At 39.3% G+C, this 24,163-nt stretch overlaps 1 protein-coding gene across 1 annotated transcript in view; it reads left to right on the plus strand.

Moving 5' to 3' along the window:
- LOC124165780 (basic salivary proline-rich protein 2-like) overlaps positions 1–24,163 on the plus strand; it is a 36,508-nt gene that overhangs the window by 10,284 nt on the left and 2,061 nt on the right. The window contains exons 2-3 of the mRNA XM_046543275.1: positions 21,167–21,373; positions 22,816–23,220. Coding sequence (XP_046399231.1) covers positions 21,167–21,373; positions 22,816–23,220 — 612 coding nt within the window. The remainder of the gene's footprint in view (positions 1–21,166; positions 21,374–22,815; positions 23,221–24,163) is intronic.

The following is a 24,163-nucleotide window of genomic DNA, read 5'->3' on the forward strand; positions in this document are numbered from 1 at the left end:
AACTTTATTTCACCTGAGTCAACATCTTTCACTACCCTGCAGCATTATCAAGACTTCACAAAAAAGTGTAAGATGCCAGAATAAATAATCTCGTATAAATTTGCACACTCACTCACTCACTCATTTGGGATGAGATTTCTTGATGGGCATGCAGTGTTAAATTGGATTTTTATCATAGCTATTCTGTATTTTACGGTCAAATTCTTGTTTAACTTTGCCTGCACAGCTATGCTGGCTGATTTGATAAATTTAATCTGAAATGAAATGAACGTGCTGGCTGATTTGATAATGCTGCTGTGGAGTGAAACATGTTGACTCAGGTGAAATAAAGGTTTGTGTGGAAAAATGAGAAGTAGCATCACCCCTTTATCTTTGACCACTTTTTTATTTATTGTACCTCTCATCTTTTCATACAAAGAGCCTTGAAAGTGGAAAATAAATTCCCGAAATTTAGGGAAATAAGTTCTTATAAATTGCCAAAATAGTTCACATTAATGCGAAAATCGGGGCCAATTTCAGGAGCTAATTGCAAATAGCGATGGGTGGGGGCAACACGGCAAATTATGCGATGGGCAGGGATGGCGGGAATACCAAGCATCCGAGCCGCCTCAGGGCGTCGGAATGCAGGACGTGATGAAATTGATTTAGAATGTGTGTTGCTCCTTTCTCCGCGGGCAGGGCGAGGCTTTGACGTGCCAGCATGCGAGCTGGTCCACGGGACCAAAGGGACGGTTACGTAAACGCTGAAAAATGCCCTATCACACCCGGGAACACAGATGGAATACATCTTGATGGTATTAACCCATTATAACCCTATGTTGCTTCTAAGCATACTTCATAAATGCATAAATGATCTACTCTATTCAGGAAATATCTGAACGTCGCATTATTACGTGGTGTTAATTGTAATGACTAATAATTTAGCTACCACGATATTTATGACTGAGTGGAAAATTTTCAAGTTTTCATGATGAAAAATCTTTAAATTTGAATTCTACCTAAAGTAGCTCTGGGATAAGAAGGGTTAATGCCTTTTTTGGCGTGCGGTCAATTAAAAATTTCAGCACCATATGCTCCTCATTTAATAAAAAATGAATGAAAGATGTATACACCATTCCTTCATAAAAGAGCAAGCTTTAATAGTACAGTAGCTTTGGATGAATACTTCGTCTCGCTAATAGATTCGTAAAAACATGATACAAGGATACAGTGCAATCCTATTCGATGTGGATTCTATATAATGATGTTCCACACCTGCTAAATTCACACACGCCGTAACATACTTGGGAATAGAGATGATTACTCATTGTGCGAAGAAATTCATGTGCTTGGCGCGGAAAATGAAAAAAACCTCATATCACATCAAACTCTTATATTTTTCTTATAACAAGATACCTGGTTCGAATTTTTCAACAGAGTGAAAAAAAGTTCCAATAAAAGTACTTAATATTAAAGAATATTCCACTACTGAACTAAAAGCGATGCTTTAAAACAAAAATGAAATGAAATTTTAAAACCCGAAAATCTCTGACTCGATGTAGATTACATACCAGGAGAAAGTTATTGATAGGTAGGATAACGAATGAAAGCGGGTATTCTACATGTATTTGAGAAGATTTGACTGCATGACAATGAATATGGCAATAGAATGTTGGTTTCCTTGAAACGTATTTAAAAATTTTAATTATGTTCATCCCTCAACATTATTTCATCCACATATATAAACTTCCCTCCAAGACGCCACAATAGACGGAAGGCCAATTGCATTAGGATATCAATTAATAAAAAGGAAATTCTCTGACTAAGTTCCGCCTGACATTTATTCGACTCCTTGTTCGGAGGAAAAACGAATTCCCGTACGGAAAATATCTCTCTTAATTTGTCGTTTCTGTTGGACCTGGAAAAATAGTGGAGTTCCAGTGTGATGATCTCCTTGTAACTCTGAAGAATATCTATTCCCACTTGCTAAAGCAATCAAAGCCTAGCGCGCAGCCTCCGAGTCTCCAGAGGCTCTCAACCTAATTCGCTATTGAGATATCCGCAAATCTTCCCTCAACATGCTTGACTACTCCTAGCCTCTTCGGGGCTATGCCACAAATATTTTCATATATGATCCCCACGATATTTACTTGACTTTAACGTAAAAGTTTCACCTTTAATAACAAAAAGGAATAAAAAGATTTTTTTGTTTAAAAATTTTCAGACACGAACAAAACTAGCATTTGTTCTTAAATCAGATTAGCATGCATATTTCTTTCGTCTAAGTATTTTGGAATCAGAAATGTAACAAGTCATCTAATAATTATAATATTTAATTCTTAAAAAAAACTAATAGAATCATATAATATTTACAAAAATACTTTGAAGTTAGGTGCCCCACTAGGCAAAAGGATTGTTTTTAAAATGGTAACAGTTTAAAAAAAATTAATTGCTTAAATTTTGTAATGATATTTCATTATATTCATAAGAATATTTTAGATATTTTCAATTGTATTGATAATTAACGTATTTGTCTATTAGGGAACCAAACTTCCAAATACTTACTTGTATAACTATTGTATGAATCCATTTTCTTTTATGGAAGAATAAATTATAATCAATACTATAAGATATTAATACATATCTGATACTAAAAAGCTTCGTTGCATTAAATGAGGAGAAAAAATCCAATTCAAACTCAAATTTCCGTAAAGCTATATTTTTAGAAGTATTCGTCCACAAGTGAACATTTTTATTCCTATCAAGATGACAATTTTTACCCTAGAGTCGCAGACGAGAGATGAGATAATGATTTGGATAGAGAAACCATTACGACCATGCTTAAGTGTCTTGAATGAAGAGTAAATGAAAATTTCCACTAAAATACAGTAACGAATTATTAACTAGGCTGTAAATCTCACTGCTGTAATCTAAATACTTGTAACTCAGATATCATATACACGTATGACACATAAAGACAGAGTACCACACGCTGACGAGTCACAGAAAATCATTTTTTAAGAAGCATTAGCCTACAAGAAAATATTCTACTTCCCATTATGATGACGATTTTTATCTTATAGTCGCAAACGAGAAATGGAATAATGATTTGGCTTTATAAACCGCGGGAAATGACATCAACAAGGAAAACGTCGCAAAGGAATAATCTCCATCAGCTTGCGTGAGGCATACGAGACCTTCCCAGGAAGGACATCACGTGCTGGACCACGTGACCTATAAGTACCTTTAAGGGCAAGGGGATCCCAAGATAGAATGTTACTCCACCGCTGGCCCCCTCTTTTTCTCCCTCTCCAGACATTCTCCTTGAACACGCAGGGAAAGTGAACACAAGGTCATTTTCAAGTCATCCAATATCCACTCAATATCTTCGAGCAAGGCTCATTAACTCGGTTAAGCTGTTCAACGGATAGTTCTTCAAAGTAACGCAACGTTTTTGTTTCGTTAAACTTAACGCAACGCGTTTTCTCAGTTAATGTTTAAATTAACATTTTCATTTAAAATTGGCGTCGCGTTGTATATAAGAAATTATATAAATAAATAAATGTACACACAGGTATTAGGAAAAAGAATATAAACATAAACATGAAATGTAAAACTTTTCCCTTTAAATTAGCATTACGGCTGTATATGATAAGATACAATAACAATAAAAAAAGCTAACAAAGAAATAACCAGAGGAGTGAGGAAAGTATTCTATTCAATTCAATGCTCTAACGAGGTTGGGAGTAGTGTTTATTAAAGTCCTTTATGGTTCGGGGGAAAAACGAATTCCCATATCTATCCGTTCGGCAAAACGTCTCTCTTAATTTATCGCTTCTATCGGGCCTGGAAATATAGTGTGGCTCTAATAATATGTTCTCTGTGTCCCTCTTATAGATATCCATTCTCAATTGTTCAAGCAATCTAAGCCTAGCGCGCAGCCTCCAAGTCTCCAATGGCTCCCAGCCTAATTCGCTAAACATCTGGGTAACGCTGTCTGTACGCCCGTAGCAGTTTTTGACGAAATGCGCAGCCTTCCTTTGTATTTTATTCAGTTCGCGGATTAAGTCTTTCTGCACCGGATCCCATACGCTCGCTGCATATTCAAGGTGCGGTCGGATGAGAGCGAAATAGCACCTTTCTTTTACTTCCTCATCCGAAAATCTTCCCACAATACGCTTGACGAATCCTAATTTCTTCAGGGCTATGCCGCAAATATTCCTTGTATGTGTTCCCCGCGAGAGGTTCGAGGTTATCGTAACTCCCAGGTACTTCACTTCGCCTGTTGCCTTTATGTTAATACCATCCACTGCATACACATGGTTAGAGTTGGACGAATTCCGCAAGAAATGTACCGTCATGCACTTACTCAGATTAAGTTCGAATCCCCACTCTTGGCTCCACTAATGAACGTTGATTTGAGGTGTCCGAAGGCTTCTTCCGGGACTCGAACAAATTCCCGACAAGTAGCAAAGCACTCTAACCACACAGACTACCACACTGTCCCCCTCTAATATAATAGAACAAAAATACCTCTCTAGCACAATAAAAAAATCGGTTACAAAATAATGCTGAAAAAATTGAGATGAAAAAGAAATAAATAGTGATATAAGTCGGGGATGAGGAGATTGACCTATTTCTCTCGTCATAACTTCATCTAGCTCTCCGCAAGCCAGAAAGAAACGCTGATGGAAATTCCTCTCGCAGTCTCATTCGTAAATGATATGATATGAAATGGAATGCACATTCACCTCGCGCTGTTATTCCTGAGGGCATTAGGCGACCTCTCTCGCCTAATGCCCTCAGGACCTAAACGTACGCACTCAACTCACATTTGCATCAATCTGGGATCGCCTCTTAAAAAAAGAGGCCTTAGCCAATTACAGGTCGCTATTTGCGTTATGACGCAAGACACTATTATAATTACCAATCATTGAGGAAAACGTAGGTCGGGCGCTTTGGGCGAGACTAAAAGGCAAGTGATTGATCCACGTGATTTTAAGAGGTTTTCAAAAGAAAGAAAAAGGATGCCATTTGCATTAAAATTTCCCAATATACCTTTGGAATTTCCGCAGTTTGCTACAAAAATGCACTTTTTAATTCCGCATTATTTGGGAGATCGCACGAAGAAATTCGCATTTTATGCAGGCTTATGTTATTTTGATTCTCACGATGTATTATAGGTTACATCTAGTACATATTTGTACGTCGTTTTGACAATAGAAAATTAATTTATATTGCGTTATGCCATATGAATCGTGACCTCGTTAGTCATAATACATTGGTCGATATTTTTGTTGCAACTGTAGATTCAAAACTATGTCAATACGTAAGTTATCGCATATTTTATATAATGTGATACATTTTCTTGTGTAAGTGTCTCATGATTTTTTTACAGCCGAAACCAAAACCCCGACGAATGATTACGACTATTAAGGAGATACATTTATCTGCAGTGGCTGTAACTTCCAGGTCTTCTCTGGGTTGCTATGGTGTTCCTCTCCGACTGCAATTAGTGTTCCAACGGATTGACTTTCAACCAGGGCAGGAGTCACGTGATTGGTCGAGGGATTCCCACCTCTTTTTTCTCGAGCTTCGCAAATGCTCTTTAACACCGGTCTCCCTGAAGTGCACAGTGAATATCCTGCGTTTTCATGTTGTTCATCATACGGAATCCAATCGCCTCCCTCGTGAGCCTTTCCCAATACTTGTTGAGTTCGGACCACGATATAATCACGGTGCTCGGAAAAATTATTCAATAGGGTGGTTTCCCATTATTTTTTATTGCCTAAATTGAAAGATTGTTACTTCTGGAGTACGTATTTCACGCTTTTAGATTTTTTAATCACGATATCTATTTTTCGCGATTAAATGAAAAGTGAAAATTTTCAAGCGCGCAAAAACGGGACGGCTAAGTGTGAATGCCGGGAAACCTCCATGTGACGTTGTTCTGGTCCCCGCTGCCGCAAGTGAGGTGACCTTGGGGCGAGGCTCTGAGCGCTGATACGACACAGGATGCTAGCAGGTAGCAGAGTACCCAGCCAGCTGGTAGCGGTTGGCTTAAATAAGGATTATTTATACCTTATCCAACGAAGAAAACTTTCCGAACTTAGGTAATTTTAATGGGTGATTATTAAGAGATGTTTCCCTGAAGTCTGTGCCTCATGAATGCATTGGTAATCGCAGACGATGTAAAACTCCTATCAACTCGTATAGAAACTAGGTCTCTGTGACGTCACGTGGAGTGGAATCGCATGGGCGCCAATCTTGCCTTTTTCAAATGAGGTAAAAATTGACCATTAACATTCGTATAAACTGGCATTTCTAAAACCAAATAATTTGTATATTCTGAATACACTAATGGTGGGTAACGAATCGCAATCAATACCTTTCGTTTTCTTTGATGAAGGAAACTACCCTATTGCTACGTCGTCTTTCGTTAGATTCCTCCGCTTTAGAGCCCTTGGGAAATTACACGTATTTTTATTTTGTAAAGTGACGTGGAGTCTCTTGTCCCTCCGGACGATCTGAAATCGATTTTTAGCCCTTGCATTAAAAAAAAGTGGAAGACATGTGCTCTAGAGATAAAAATTTATTATTGATGTACATTGACTTCTTTCTACCATTTCTATGTATATTTTCCATCTTAACTCAACCGATTAATAGATTTTCACTTTAAATTAAACCCAATTTTGCATTGAATAAAAGAAAATTAATTTCATAAATTCTTAGCTATTGTGAGAGCCTTTCCCAGAAATTATAATCCGGATCGGATTAATAAATTATAATTATTAATCCGATCCAAACCGCAGGCTGGAAGGAAGTAAATGCACCCAACTTGAAGGTTTCACATCGAGTAATTTTATTTATCGTATACCAATTACGTGAGGTGGATTTGGCGATTTTGGGACTCCCTTGGTCCCCCCTTAGTGAGATATCATAAGATTTGGCTCGACCACCTCCCTCTAATCTCACTTGGAATTGTTCAAACTGCGCATTTTCAGTGTAAATGCGTTAAGTTATGGGACCTTACGTGCGCTGTTTCCGAGGCGGTGAAATGGAATAAATAAATGCCTAAATGGCCATCTTCTCTTACACCCGAATCCTTTTCCTGGAGTAGGAGTAGATGATTAGCAGATAGTTTTTCTCACTCCCTCACAATTCAGCATTCGACCTCGCTGTGATGAAGTTTAAACTCACTTTCCAACATGCCTTTCGAGTCTTCCTCCTTTTACTCGCGGTGACGAAGCAGAGAGGTCTTTTTAAAGTAGGCTATCGGGATTCTCAACGAGGAAGAAAGACTTGAAGCATGGACGCGCGTTAAGTAATATTTAATGCGGCAAGTGAGAGTGGTATGCTATGGCATTAAATAACCAGTTTTCCTTAATATCTCTTCAGAGACTAATTTGAATAATATACTCCAAGCCCCGCTGACCGCATGTCCATCGTCCTTATTCTACCTGTTTGGAAAGCAAGGCCGCGAGCCAGAAAATTTGGTTTGGGTGGTAATACATGAGGAATATCAACTGAGCACTGTCACTTTAGTCAATACTTTTACACATGCCATTTCTTTCACTTTGCTAAGTTGCCCTTCCCCTTTATCACCTTCTACTTGCCCTAAGATCTTGTCATTTTGTCGCCCTTGCGAATATTTCCTAGATTTTTTTACTGACTTCACTTATTTCTACTTAATTTTCCCATACATTCGTGTTCCCAATGATTTGTCTAAGCTTATGTTTCTTTAAAGCACGGTTTCCACAGTGCCCGTTCTTCTATAATAATTTCAAGCTTGGACAACCGAAATTTAACCCTGCATTCAATGAAAAATATCGCTGCACTTAACACTGTTTCATCGAAAAATTCTGGTAGCTTTTAAACCCATTAAATCACTTACCGCTGCTCGTTACAGCACTGTTGAAAAGAAACATTTTTCGATCAAGAGTTTTTTTTATGGACAACTGTCATACAATGTCGCAACTTTAATCAACCAGTTTCCAAAAAAGATCTCTCAACTTCTGCTCTTGAATAATTATATCGGTGAATCAAAATTAGGTTGAAACAGTGCCAAGGTCGCGTTCTCACATTTCAACTTGGGACATCGAGCGATCATATCATAAAATCCGAAAATTATTTCGATATTTCAGAAGGTTAACGATGCTCGGATAATATTCTTCAATTGCTACTCAGAATGAAGAAATTCGATTGTTTCAGGCGTAACTTTGTGAAAATCCATTGTAAACAATAAAAATAAATAATAAATTGTTCCGGAAATTCTCCACCTTGAGAAAAAGGGAAGATGGATGGACTGCTTGGAGGAGTTGGAGATTAGGAAGCACATCAGGAATGGAATTTTAGCAAATGAGAATATATTTGTCAACTATTCCCCCCTCTTGGAAATTCCAACGCAGCCCTCCCCTACCAACGCTTAAGAAATAGCAACCAAATAAATAACAAAATAACTATAAAAATAACGATTTCTGTACCTGATGATGTCACCTCTGCAATGAAACCGGTCGTATTGAATAAATCGGGTGAAAAGGTACCATACCTTTTTATTGTTCATAGTGAAGAACTTAAAAGATTCAGTCATTATGAAGCAAACGTTGGAGTTCACGAAACCAAAACGATTGAAAAGTAATAAATATGTGCACCGTTATATAAAAGGACAAGATGCGACCGTGAAAGGAAATAAAATTGGGTTGAATGATTATTTGAAATAATAATGTACCTGTTATGAAATATAAAATGATGGATTTGATTCTTGAAGGGCAAAGTACAGCTACAGGGATGGAAATCACATCCCTTTTTCCGTCCCTTTTTCTGTCGCTGAAACCATCGCTGGCACCGTCTGCCAATTCACGATTATTACAAAAGAGGATCCTCAATTTGGCCTCTCAATGTGTTGTCAACCACCGCGCATTTAAATGGGTTTACAAAAGTCACCACTCGCGTCGCTGACGGACAAATTGATCCGAGTTTCACGGGGGAATAATGTATGATCAGCAGTTTGAACCGATATTTAAATACGTGATGATGTGATCTATCAAATCCATTGCTTATGAATGCTATTCCTCGAAATGACAGACATTTTACAGCAAAATGTTGGGAAAAAAGTGGATCGCATTGCACTCATCACCGCGCCGTGGACATTTTTGAAAACCGATTAAAATGCGAACGAAGTGGCGACAGAAATCAGCATTCTATAGGATGGAATTGTGCCTCCTCCTCTATGCTGTCCCCCTGTTTCAATGAATCAGAACACAGGCCATTGTAACGCCACGCTTGGCACTTACAATTAGTTGAATAACAATTGTTAACACGGGAAGTGAAGGAATAAGCGATGGAAAGAGGTAGTATGGTGGGGATAAAGATCATGTGATTCATACAATTATGGGTCGAACGAACACTCTTTTGGTCCCTGGAAACCTATCGCTGGAGCTATCCCTCTGAGGGACGGAAAAAAAGGTCGAGTCTTATCAGACTTATCTAAAATTACTTTCCTTCCTCCATAGCTAGCCGGAACGTAACTTCAGTCATAATTGATTACGTTTACATGAGACCATGACCGCCCAATTCTGCAAGAAAGAGTGTACAGAGTAAATAAGCACCGCTTTGGAAAACTCTCAGAGCATTGATATATGTAACAGCAGTGGTGTAATGGCCGGGACGCCGTTCCTGAACTGGTTAACAAAAGACATATTAGTCAAATTACACTTTTATAAATTTTGTTACCTCACAATTTGTAATACATACATTCGGTGCCAAAACAAAAAAAATGTAATAAAATTTAAATACTAACTTGTGATACAAAAGCACTCAGAGTAATATTTCACTTCTGAAAATATTAAGAAGACATCCAGCACTGCTAGTTTTGCCATGACGTCACTGGTACACAGTCATTCCCACCAAAGGTTGACATGGATGTGGTGCAGCTCAGTGAGTAGTGCGCTTGGCTCCCGACCAGAGGCTCCTAAGTAGATTCAGATACCACGTAAGCATTTTAGTTTTTCTGGGGGTCTCAATTTAAATATTTGCCTGGGCCATCCAGTGTAAATTATCCTGTTAACATGGCAAAACCATAGTATTTGCTTCCTTTCTACCTTATCGGCTATATATTTTACCAGTTGCATCATATTCATTATTGTATAATTTCTAACTTTATGAAGTCAATTTTTTCTCCTTCTCATTTGATATATATTAGTCGCCAAAGACATAACGCTGTTTTTTCCTCTCCTCCGTAAGTGATCACACTTTCTCCTATCGTTTAAATTTTTTTACTTTCGTTTTTTACATCAATTTCCACATTAAGATAAAGGAAAATTATGTTTCGTACTTTTCATGTGTTCCATCATGAAGCAATTCAACATAGTGTCGCTAAAGGCATCACCCTAAATTATACCCACAAACTCATTTTAGCAGTCATTAGGGATAGATTTCAGACACCATGATATGATTCCAGCCCCTGATGATAAAATCATTCGTCGCTCAGTAGGTGATGTCTTAGGCGAAAGACCTTTCCATCTCTCGCCTCTACAAACGCGTGGAGAGAGTGAAAGATAAAGGTTACTCCCAAACGTTGACCTTATTGCATGTATAACGTAATCTCCACATTTCTGCGACAAACCTTTAAGCGATCACAACTGGAGGGCTTGCGGCATACCAACAGAAAGTTAGAGCAGTGAAATACTTAGGGGTTGAAAACATTATCTTAAACTTTACAAAAATTAATTGTCACCAGACCAACAAATGAAATCAAAACGTGGCATAATATCTTCTGGACCACTACGTAGCCGGAGAGGGCAGTGGTGGATACATATGGGGGCGCAGGGGTCGCGCGCCCCCCCTTGCGGGGCTGTCCGCATTGCCGAACATTGTAGAACCACAACTATAACTTTTTTATGTCATAAGATAGCATTGTCTTTTATATGCGTATAATTAGTTCAAATAAAGTTATTTAAAATTTTGCATGTAACCTGATTATTTTTCATTATGATAAAAGTACAGGTAGCTCAAGAGTTGCTTGCAAGATCTTTTGTTTGAGTTTTTTCTGCATCCGTTACTGGAAGAGGGGCATCATTCAAAATTGACTTACCTTCAGGTTATCCAAAAATGCTGCGCACATACTCAGCTACAAACTACCTTGCATTTAATAATGCTCACTCTATTGTTCGGGGAAAAACGAATTGCCATACTTATCCGTTCGGCAAAATACAATTCATTCCATCGATTTCAGCCCACGCTTATTTTTATCTCAATGGAAATATTGAGATGATTACGATATTTTATTTATATTTTTCAGTCAAATGTGAAAAAAGTTCAATGCTAAAAAAATAACGGGAATATGTAATTAAGAAAATCAAAAAGGTTTTCGAACAATTAATTCAATATAATAATAATTCAAGCAAACTCAAGAAGACTTTGCGACATGTGTCTATCTTCAATCATTCCGTGGTGTATTCGCTTTATTCGTAAAGTAAAATCAAAATATTATTTTCCACGAAAATGTTTCGGCTTCCAGTTTTGATGAAAGAAAAATTTGCCGGAGAAGATATTGTAAGCGGAAGAATTTTTCTTTAGTTTGGTCACAGTGCTGAGGTTGCAAGTTCATTTTATAACTTGAAATTATTCGACGGATTGAACGCACTACCGGTTCATCATAATTCATCGGGTGATGAACGACGTTCCCCACTGAACCATGTATTATCTCCAATTAGCGCCGATAATGAAGCATAACGCGTTTTCCCACGATTTCTCCTCTTCTCTCCAAACTTGAAAGTTGAACAGAGAGACAGGTGCCACCGGTGAGATTCCTGAATTGGATATATGGATGAAGAATCTAATTAAACCTCATTTTCATCATGTGATCTTATTAATGCGCGTTCTTTCCCGACTTCCGCGAGAAAAAGGAGACGTTCCGTGAATGAATTGCTTGGATAACGCATTTGAAAATTTGGATACTTCTATGTTGCAATTTTTGCTGGCACTGTGAGGATAGCGAAAGGTCTGATTAAGAGTGAAGAGCTATGCGGTGAAGTAATGTTGGACATTGAGGAAGAAGGACGAGAAAAGACAGGCGGTGTTCAAGATGTGGGTGTGGAGAACAATGAAAAAAGTTAAGTGGAGGGAAAGGAGGAGGAGGAGCGACGAAGTGCTGGACATGGTGGGTGAGGAGAGGCAGCTTTTATATGAGATTCGAAGGAGACCGAAGGTATTCCTGGAGGGAGCACTTAGCGGGGAGCGGAAATTGAAAACAGTGTTAGAGGTTAGAATACTGGGTAAGCGAGGGAGAGGAAGGAAGAGAATAGGAATTATAGATAGAATTAAAGGGAGTAGGACTCATTGTGAATTTAAGGGGAGGTCCATGTACGTAGAGGAGACTGAAAGAATATTTCTTAAATACTCGAAGCAAATCTACATTAATCGGTTGTATACTTTTATAACAATTACAGAACTCATGATGACATGTTGTTTGTTAATATTTTCTTCGTAGATATTTGTTGAAAGGGAAAACAAATTGTGCAAAAGTGTTAACATTAGATATTGAAAAAGTGTGGTGCAAACTATAGGCGTAGCAATATCCCAGAATCTTAAGAAAATCTATCTTTGAATCAAGGCATAGTGGGCGAAGAGAGGAAACCTAGAGGCAATGATGGCAGGACGAGGTAAAGTTTCGCAGGAGTTGACGGATTGGAATGTGTAGGTGGAAGGAGTATTAGGTAGGGATTAGTGGATTCCAATCTTTTGTCGATTCCGATTATTTCAAATCGATTCCTAATTCTCGATTCCGATTTCTTCGATTCTTATTCTTACCAACACTTGAGATACTGGTTTGTCAGCAGCATTACTGACATCAAAATTTAAGAATTAAATGGAATAAAATAAGAAAGACGATAAACTGGCCCAAAAAGTATTTTTATTAAAAAAATTGAGTTAGTATTAAAGTAATGTATCCTCAGCTTTAATAAAATAAGTAACACTTACCTGTTTAAGACATAACTTTTCAACCTAACAAAGTACTGTGCACAATGGCTCAGGTGTGTGGCGGTCTTTATGCCCCAAGGTTAGAGTCTGTTAGCTTCAAAATATTAGCTTCCTGAAATCTATGGAACTGGAATAGACTTAAGGGAATCGATTCTCTACCCTGTGCCCGAGAATCGACGTTTTGAATCGACTCATCGCTAATATTAGGTAGGCAAGGATAGGCCTAACTGAGAAGTAAAGATGGAAGTACATACAAGATGACTATGCTCTACACCCTTCATTTCCTCCTTTATATATATACCATCCGTGGCCTACCTCGGCCATTCAGCCCATTTACCTGTCCTTCGACAGTTATTTTCATCGGACCGCGGAGTCTCACTATGTGGCCTATTAAATTGTTCCGTCTTCTTCTCAAGGTCTTCGTGAAACCTCTCTTATCCTCTCTCGTATAACCTTTGGACTTCCACAGTACTTTTTTTCCGTATCTTGACCCAAAAGAAAACGTTGCAATGAATTTTAATGCCTTCGTGTATCAATTTAATTCAATCACAATCAGTCATAGCACTGAAGAAGATGTAAAAAAATATATCGAAATGCTGGCCAAAAATTTTGCATATCATTCTTTGACAAGCTAATCAACATTAAATTTTACTCAAACGATCTCTCCATTTCATATTAAGCATTATTCTGTGTTTTTTATGAATACCACAGTTAAATGCATAAATAAATAACTATGAATATTTAATTTGCACTGAATATTAGGAGACACTATACATAGTGTTACGAATAACTGTCTGGACAAAGCCTACCACGAAAATAATTCAATATTTCTCAGCCCACTCCCACCCAGGAAACGTTTTGTTTGCTATTTTGAAAATATTTCCTTATTCTAATCTTATGGCCACATAAAGAACTCCAGACAATATTTTGCAGATATACCTCACCGTTTCCGAGAAAAGACCCACAGCTATATGGATACGATGGGCGGTTATGGTGGGATCAAAATCTTGCGGGTCGGCGCTTATGCTCGTGAAAAACAACAAATTCAGTTTAAACAATAAACTTTCAGAGTTTTCAGAGTAAACAATAAATATAGTTTTGGATTTAAAGGTAAGAAAAATCTAGATAGGTATAAAAGTGTTTTGATTTTCATCGCAAACCATATCATAAAGTATTTTAAAAATTAAAAACTGTGGATAAATAACTTAAGCTTTCAAAGCATGTTACAGTTTTAGCAGTACTTTTTTTGAGTGCGAGTCCTTGTAACAGGGTATGTAAAGTCAACGGGGGCATTTGGAGCACTATATTCGTAATTGGCTACAGATCCACCGTAACACTTAATGTTCACTAAAATGCGCTTGGTAAAAATGCGCATGCGACCTTCTAAATAGCTATTGCAGACACAGCTATTTTTATTCTTTCGAAGCTGTGAAAATACTCTCTCGTGATTTACTATTCCTGAAATCTGAGGATGAACTTCCTACAGGATTCAAGAAAAATATTATTCTCTTTTGGAAAACGTGATCATAAAAAAGATATATTTTCCAATATGATTGAGAAATGAAGAATGCCGTCCACAGCTCATTTGAGGTGAAACAATATTCATGTGCTTCAGTTCAGGTGCCGGCGGTGTAAAGACCTCGCCTGCCAAACAGGAGGTCGCAGGTTCGAGTCCCGCCTGGGTAGGTTCCCATATCCAGGGAATGGTTGTTAGTGAGCGTTAAATAAGGTGGTTTCCTATTATTTTTTTATTGCATAAATCGAATTATTAGTACTCCTAGAGTACGTATTTCACGCTTTTGGATTTTTTAATGATAATATCAATTTTTCGCGATTAAATGAAAAGTGAAAAATTTCAAGCGCGCGAAAACGCGACGGCTAAGTATGAATGCTGGGAAAAGCCCGTGTGACGTCATTCTGGTTCCCGTGTGTGTGAGGTGACCTTGGGGCGAGGCTTTGAGCGCTGATACAATGCAGGCTGCTAGCAGATAGCAGAGAACCCTGCTAGCATGTAGCGCTTGGCTTAAATAAGGATTATTAATACCCTATCAAACGAAGGAAACTTTCCGACCTTGGGCAGTTTTAATAGGTGATTATTAAGAGATGTTTCTCTGAGCTCTGTGCCTCATGTATGCATTGGTAATCTCAGACGATGTAAAACTCCCGACTACTCGTGTAGCATCTGGGTCCCTGTGACGTCACGTGGAGTGGCATCGCATGGGCGCCAATCTGGACTTTTTCAAATGCGGTTAAAATTGACCATTGCCATTCGTCTGAACTGGGATTTCTAAAACCAAATAATTTGTATTTTATGAATACAGTAATTGTGGGTAACGAATCGCAATCAATGCCTTTCGTTTTCTTTGGCGAAGGAAACTACCGTATTGCTAACATGTTAATAGCGTCGATTTAAAGGGCCGTATGGAGTTGTTTTCGATGGTATGGAAATAAATAAAATAAAATAAATACCAAGAGTTGGGATGTTGGTAGAGGAGGTAAAGCTTCTAAAAGAGTGAACCTGCTTCTAAGGTCCAATCACTGACGATACACAATCGGCGAAGCAGGAAATTTTCTATTGTTCGCGGGCGGCGCGGCGGTGTGATTTGGACCGCAAACGGGTCGCCAAACCTCGGCGCGCGCGGAAAACTAGGGCATCCGGCTACTTGTACACAGGAGATCAATGGCCTCTTTAGGGCGGCACTTGCGAGGCGATACAGACCCGATGGAGAGGGAGTCTCTTTTTACGAAAGCGAAAGTTGGGCATGGCGTGCATCTCGAAGGTGGAGAATGAATGCATGTCAATGGCACATTCTTGCCCGCAACAAACTTCTTCTCCAGTGAGTGGCCTTGATGTGATCAAAACTATGTCTAGATTACCCATCAATTATTTGCTCAGGAAACGCATCGGGAATTTTCATATCTACATTGCAATTTAATGCAGATCCTGTAACTTTTTCCAACAAAAAAGATTTCTAAATTATAACACTGACCATTAATATGAATTTTGCAGTAAAATTAGAAGGTTAAATGAAAGAGAAAGAAATTGGAAACACTGAATCTCTAGGACTTAGGGAATTACCTTGTATTATGAGGAGTACTGGAACATACGACGCGGTGGTAGCGTTTTTAATAACTATCTTCAGAACATTATTATCAGTTGACAATTAAACATTTTCACTTATTTCATTAAGCTTCAGCTTATACAAAATTATTTCCAGGGAAATTTCAAGGAATAATTCAATTGAAGTCTTAAGACGATGAATCATTGATAAATGTCTATGTATACTCAGTGTTGTAGCCAGGAGGGGATCGGGGGTCCGGACCCCCCCCCCCCTCCCGAAATATAAAAACACAATAATTTTATATTATAAAAAATATTGAAAAAAACGTGAATTTACTAAATATTTCTTCAAAAAATAAAGTTTTTTTTTCGATTTTGAAAAGAGCTAAAATTATTTTAAAAGCCTCTTCTTGATACCCTGTTTTTCAAAACATTTCCGCCCAAATTTTGAACCCCCCCGGAGCAAAATTCCTGGCTTAGCCACTGCAACTATCGATATGACGTACGATTGTTTCGATAAGCATCTTGGTTTGCTTACGGATTCTCATGGGAAGAAATGTAAGGAAATTACCATACTAGAAGGCTGATTTTGGGCATATCGCGCACGTAAGGGACCCTGAATTTCACTACACTAACGGAGCTGACATCCATACACAAGTCAACGAACGTTTTTTTTAGTGGAAAAAAATGTGTGGTCGCAAATTTTTTCGCAGTAGTCGGACCGAGCCACATGAGCGACGCACTAAACCCCTGAACCCTGGGGGATCTACATCTACATAACACCCCGCAAGCCGCCTAAAAGGCGTGTGGCAGGGGGTGTTAGGACACCAGCCATATACACATAAAAAATTAAGTTCTCTAACGAGGTTGGGACTAGCGGTTATTAAAGTCCTTTATGGTTCGGGGGAAAAACGAATTCCCTTATCTATCCGTTCGGCAAAACATCTCTCTTAATTTATCGCTTCTATCGGACGCAGTAGGTCAGGGGCCCTATCCAACAAAATGTGACTTTTTAACGTTAATGGTGAATAACTCGCAAACAGTAACCCCTTGCGAAGCAATTAAAGGATGCGAATTAAAATTATATAAAATTTTCTGGATTTTTATATGCATTTAGAATATAAATTCATGGAGAAAGATAGGGATAGGAACACATTATAACAGAAAAAAGGACGACGACAACGGTGATATGGTAGATTTGCGCTTATGGCGTCTTATCAATGTATGTGATGTAATTACATATACAATATTGAAGAATACGCTTCTATTGATGACAATCAAATACATACCTTTGTGTCCCTTTTCCTGGGCCTCTATGCATTAAAATCTAATTATTTATTAATATATATTTAAGCATACACACTTCCCAGTCAGCACAACAATTGTGGCCTAAATGAGGCCGTACTCTGGTCATAGTGAGTTGCCATCATGGCCCCATAGTGGTTTTGACCCCCGACCATAGTGTGGCCAAAGTGTCGCTCGCCATAATGTGGCTTAAGTATGGATAATACACTTTCTTTATGTCAATTGAATCAATCAACTTCCATTTTAATAACTTACCAACTAACCTGTATCGATAGCAACCGTAATATACTTATGTTTACAAATGTTTGGTTTGCCAATCTGTGGCCTTCCTGAGACGATCCACAGTGTGGCCATAGTTACGCATGTTTGGCAAGCCAAACTATGGTTTTCCGCATGGCAATCACAGTCTGGCCATAATATGGCAAGCTGTGGCCAGCCATAGCCATAGTTGCCACAGGTAAACCACAATTCGGCCACAGTGTGGCCATAATTGTTGTGTTGACTGGGGTGGTTCTGATTTTTTATTGAGCCACTGCAAATTGCCAATATTTCTTCATGTGGATACTTTCAATTTAATAACATAGATGAGGAGATACCCACACATTGCAAAATAAAGCGTCAACACAGAAGATGGCAAGGTTTTCCATGGCAATTCTGCAGTCGAAATCGTTTACGGTCAATTAGTACCAATATATAAATATATTCGAGGACAAAAACATGAGGACATCAATACCAAATCAAGTCGCGAAAAGGAAAATGAGATCATTCAAGACGAGCAAAGAGACAGCGCAAGCTTTAACGAGTGTGTAATTTTTTAGAAAGGTCGACCGGGGCACCCACACGGTCAAGCATATGGCGCACTTGTCCCAAAGCTCCGAATTCGAAAGAAACCGGTTTGACGACAATCGAAGGGAATTGGGAGACGCGTTAGGTCATCGCAAAAATAAGGACGAAGCATTTTAAAATGGCAAACGAGAGCACAAAAATTGGCATCGCATAAATATTGCATGACCCATTTCAATTTAGCATCTTCGAGGACAAAGACACAGGTATGTTACTTATTTTGGAGGTTGTTTGTCACCTTAAATTTTATCTCAATGAAGAAAAGTTGTCAAAAATGCCAATGGCTCATGATTACACACATTACAAATGCATAATTCTACACAATAAGCATATTAAATAGGTTTGTAAAACGGTAGAAGTCGACAGCGTGTCCAAGATCAAAACTAGAAGGCAAGCCGTGGTCGTTCGAGTTGTAAAATTTTAGCACAGAAAAGGCTAATAAAACCAAATCTTAAAGAAAGTTATGACAGCAATTTATGAGCTTTTATTATTATTTGCTTGAAAAAATAAATATTATTATTTTAGTTCCTTGTCTTATACGACTATATCATTTTCTTTAAAAGAAAATTTGTTCGAAACTTCCGTTTTTAACTTAATTTATTTTCGCTTCTAGGGGGGGGGGGGGGAGCCCCAGAGGGGGACGGGGGGACTGCCCCCTCCCGTCCCCCTCTGGGTACGCCCATGGCAAAAGTGGCTCAAACGCAGTAGCAGAGAATCGCATTGGAAAAAGATACCACATTTTGCCATTGCGGACAAAGATATTTTTATTCTTATTAAAGCTCCGTAAATATTCTCATGATTTCCTTTATCTGAGGAACGCTTTCTTATGGGATTCAAGAAAAAATATTATTCCCTAATGGAAAATGTGATCATAAAAATTATTATTTTCCAATATGATTGGGTTATAAAGAATGCCGTCACCGCTGATTTGATGTGAAACGGTTAAAATCGGCAGCAACCTCATTGATTCTATTTGAAAACCTATATTCAGTCAAATCTAATTTTCCGCTAGAATTGCTTTAAACTAGAATCAAACGCAATTTCGACCAGAGCGTGCATTGAGATGAAGCCCAATGCACATATACCCATAGGCCTTTAAGCCTGTTTATACGGTACATTAACTCGAGTGAGTTAATGTCTAAATGCATAAACGAATTCGGTGGACCGTGACGACAAATGTATGATTGCATGAACCACATTAGAACAGGTTCTGTACATGGATTTGCACAATCTGGGTGGAAATAGGGTGCATTTTTTGTGCTCATTCACGCCTTCAAACATTTAGACATTAACCCGAACGGGTAAATGTACTACGTAACCAGGCCTTTGCATGATGTGTTGCGCAATTTTTGCTTTACTAGAACTTCCTCATTCAGAAATTCTATCATTAGTTTAAAATAAAATGAACACCAAAGTTGCGACTTACTTTTCTTGAGTTTGAGACGTCATTTCAGTTCCTGCCCAGTTACTCGTACATGGAGAACCGCTCATAGAGGAAAGAATTTACTTATTAAAATACAAGCAACCACGAATCACGTGAGATCGATGCGCAATACCAAGGAGTAACTGAGACACCTTGACCCGCTCGGTATGAGTGCGTGACATCATCAAATTTATTGCGAAAGGGTTAAGGCCCGTCACTTTCTCGCCGTGAATAGAGCGAGAGGATCGAAAAACAGAAAAATGTGCGTAGGTACACTTATTTTGTTCACCTTTATCACATTATTTACAAGGCAAAGTAATAGAAAAAAATGAGTATTCACCCTTATCACATTATATTCAACGCAAAGTAATAGAAAAATATGAGTGTAAATGTAAATCGGCACTTAACGAAAAAATTAGCCTCACAGCTTCGTGGTCTGAAATTGAGTTCTTTAAATGCTCCATCTAAGTCGCTTCCGGAGTTTACAACGTATGAAAAAAATGACGACGGCACTGCGCGTTCTAAGTTTAACGCTAATGTTCCCGTCAACTCGAAATCGACCAATCCTTACACTAATTTTCTCACTAATCTCAGCAGGATCCGCGCTAATAGGGTGGATTCCTTCATCAAAAAAAAAATGAAAGGCATTGATTGCGATTCGTTACTCACCATTAGTGTATTCATAATGTAAAAATTATTTGGTTTTAGAAATCCCAGTTCAGACGAATGGCTATGGTCAATTTTAACCTCATTTGAATAAGGCCAGATTGGTGCTCATGCGATTCCACTCCACGTGACGTCACAGGGACCTAGTTTCTGTACGAGTAGATAGGAGTTTTACATCGTTAGAGATTACCAATACATGCATGAGGCACAGAGCTCAGGGAAACATCTCTTAATAATCACCTATTAAAACTGCCTAAGGTCGGAAAGTTTCCTTCGTTTGATAGGGTATTAATAATCCTTATTTAAGCCAAGCGCTACCTGCTAGCAGGGTAGGTACTCTGCTATCTGCTAACAGCCTGCATTGCAGCGGCGCACATATCCTCTCCTCAAGGTCACCTCACACGGCGACAGCGGGAGCCAGAATGACGTCACATGGGCTTTTCCCAGCATTCATACTTAACCGTCGCATTTTCGCGCGATTGAAAATTTTCACTTTTCATTTTAATCGCGAAAAATAGATATCGTCATTTAAAAATCTAAAAGCGTGAAATACGTACTCCAGGAGTAATAATCTTTCGATTTAGGCAATAAAAAATCATAGGAAACCACCCTATTCACGGCTTATTCATGGTTTTAAGGTTTACAGGGTGGAGTGGGAGCCCTGGTTTCATTGCTTCATATGCATGTGACAACGTTGCATGACTAGACGAGGGTGTGAGGTGCGTTTGGGGTAAAGCGATTGGCTGCAAACTGTGCCTGCGCACGGTTTTCCACCCCTCACGTTGAACTGTCATCGGACAAATCTCGCTGGCTGGACTGCAGTTCCTGCCTTGATCCCTACGGAAAATTTATTGCTAATATTTTATTTGAACTTGTCAAAATTAACTCATACCTTTTCCTCTTTCAAGGCCTGCTGCTGCATATTAGTGGCACACGCTTGTGCACAATACCAGGACGATGAACTGGAATCAGGCCGACTTCAACCCAGGCCAGGCAGGATACGCATCAGTGGCCCAGGACAGCAGGGCGGAGGTGGCGCCCTCAGGCAAGGAATATCGGTGGGCCCTAGAACCCGTCGACCCATCCCCATCGGAGCATTCCAGGTGCCACAGCAGGTAGGGGACATTCCGAAAAAGATACGGAAATCAGGTCATAATTCTGTGTGCTAAAGTCTTAAATAGAATGTATTTAGCAGTGGCGCAGCGAGGGGGGGGGGGGGTTTGGGGAATAAAGCCCCCCCCCCCCCCCACAACAGGGCTCAGAGAAATTTTTAAGTTCAATCCATTTTACTTATTTGGATCAGTATTACTCATAGAGTAGAGTTAGGATTTATCAAACATCCCTCAGAAAGCCGTAAAACTCGCCATTTTGAACCATTATTCTTAATTTTTTTCTGGAGGAACGCCCCCGCAACTCCTGCATACCCTGGTGGGTATGCAATACCCCACACCCTGAAGTATTAGTTACCCTAAAACCCCCCCTAGCCTTAATTCGTAGCTGCACCCCTGGTATGTAGTACCTTACAGTGCAAAGACAGGCTCCTAGCCAAGGGAGGTAGCTTTGGAGGCTTCAGCTCCCCTTCCTACCCCCCCCCCCCCTGGTCCTCCAAATTTTTTTTCATGTGAGGACTAACTGTACCTAGCGAAGGGGAGGAGGGGGCAGCTGCCCCCCCCCCCTCCTTAGAAGCAAAAATCGCAAACGTCTTTATGGAAAATAATATTTTTTCACCTTTTCCATGCTAAAATCTTACCTACAACTTGAACAACCATGGCTTCCCCCCCCCTAGTTTTTATCCTGGATACGCCCTTGTAGAAGTAGATGAAGCAAAGGTATGACCCCTGCTCTCCACTTGTCAGCAAAAGAAAGTATACTCATAAACATCATGCCCCCCTCCCAAAGGCTTGTGTAAAACTTGAAAGTCCACTTATATCAATCGAATGGATATTAACTATGTCCAATGTATGTTTGTGAATACCCACAATTATCAAAGCATTGTAGGAACAAGTGACTTTGTACACAATCATGCACACGGGTGCAAAGTTAAATACACCAAAGGATGGAGTTAGCCATGAAAAAATATTTTACTCAGCCGGGATTCGAACCCAGATCTCCCAATTGCCGGTCAGGCGTGTTAACCAGTTCCACCACCGAGCCATTTTCTCAGAGCGAACTTCGGGATGGGTTTTACCGAACAAGATGTTGACGTCATAAGTCCACACTGTGGCACATGTGACGAGGGTCGTGCTTTTTCACCCCGACAGTGGCTTAGTAATCACGACCCTCGCCACATGTGCCACAGTGTGGACTTGTGTCGTTAACATCTTGTTCAGTAAAACCCATCCCGAAGTTCGCTCTGAGAAAATGGCTCGGTGGTGGAACTGGTTAACACGACTGACCGGCAATCGGGAGATCCGGGTTCGAATCCCGGCTGAGTAAAATATTTTTTCATGGCGAACTTAATCCTTTGGTGTATTTAACCCACAATAATGTCGAGATGACCTCAATAACTTCTAAATCATCATTTCAGTTATTTTTTCACATCTCTTCCTACCTCCAGGGTGCTGGCAGGGGAAGGCAGCAAGGCCCACCCCCCATTCCAGGTGCGATCCCAGCCCCTCTTCCCCAGCAGACCTTTTCTCCGCAAGCTCTGAGGCCGGCTCCAGTCCGGGAAGATCCTCCCCAGCAGAACGCCATTACCCAGCCAACCTTCTCCGCTCCGGTCGAAGAGGATATTGACGATGAGGACGACGAGGTCACCCCTGGGGTTTACCCATCGACTGCGACTCCACCACAGTATGCTCCAGTGCCACAAGCACCCAGGGCTACTACGCAGCCACCGCAGCCATACAGACCCCCGCAAACAGTGAGGCAGTCGAGGCCACAGCCGGCATTCAGACCTGAGAGCAGAAGTTCACTCCAGCCCCAGTTCCAGGAGGCCCCAGTCAGGCAGAGCAGACCACAGGTGAGATGGAATGACTAATAGAATAGAATAGAATAAAATATTTTTATCATGCTCAAGGTAAAACCTATGAGAGCAAAAAATAGAAAATACAGGAAATGTTCTACTCCTAATGAAAGGCATTTTGACAAAAATAAGGCATTATGGAGATTATTACTAGGCAAACAGGTAGTAGATATTTATACAAAAAATGTAAAGTATTCAACGCTAATAATATAAAAATATAAGTTTTAACTTAGACAGTAATGAACACACACATTTACATATACATACATATACACATTTATGTAGAGAGTTTTGATGACATCGCAACTTTAAGATGATAACTGTAATAAGTTGAGGAGACTGAATTAAGCCCAAGACTTCAAATAGGAGTACAGCCTTCTTTTAAATGACTGAAGTGATTGTAACATCTTTATATTTGGCAGAAGAGAGTTCCAGAATCTAGACGCAGTTGGATGAAAAGATTTGAAATATTAATTGGTGCGGGCTTGAGGAATTTGAAGGCCAGAAACACGGCGGGTGGAAATTCCAGTAACTTTTTTGCAGGGGATGAATAATTCATACAGGTATGCAGGAGACTGTGTTTGGAATAAAGAGAACAGAAAAGATCCCAGGATATAATCCCTTCGGCTGTGAAGAGGTAACCAATTCAGATCAGTGTAGAATTTGGACAAATGCTCATCTCTAATGAGGATAATCAAGGAAACTTAACCAATTAAAATGCTGTAATAATTTTTAACTTTTTATTTATTTGCAATACACCCAAAAACAGTACATGAGACCGTTTACATTGGATTTTTAAACAAATGGTTAAATAATTAAGTGTAACAAGAAACGACAACAGAAAAACATGATTAAATACACTCGGATATCACGTAATACTTCACTTCTATGAATGCCTCATCCACTCATTTGTTATTTGGGAAGAGCGGAGAAAGAAAAG

The sequence above is a fragment of the Ischnura elegans genome, chromosome 9 (genome assembly GCF_921293095.1).
Source record: "Ischnura elegans chromosome 9, ioIscEleg1.1, whole genome shotgun sequence".
Lineage (NCBI taxonomy): Eukaryota > Metazoa > Arthropoda > Insecta > Odonata > Coenagrionidae > Ischnura > Ischnura elegans.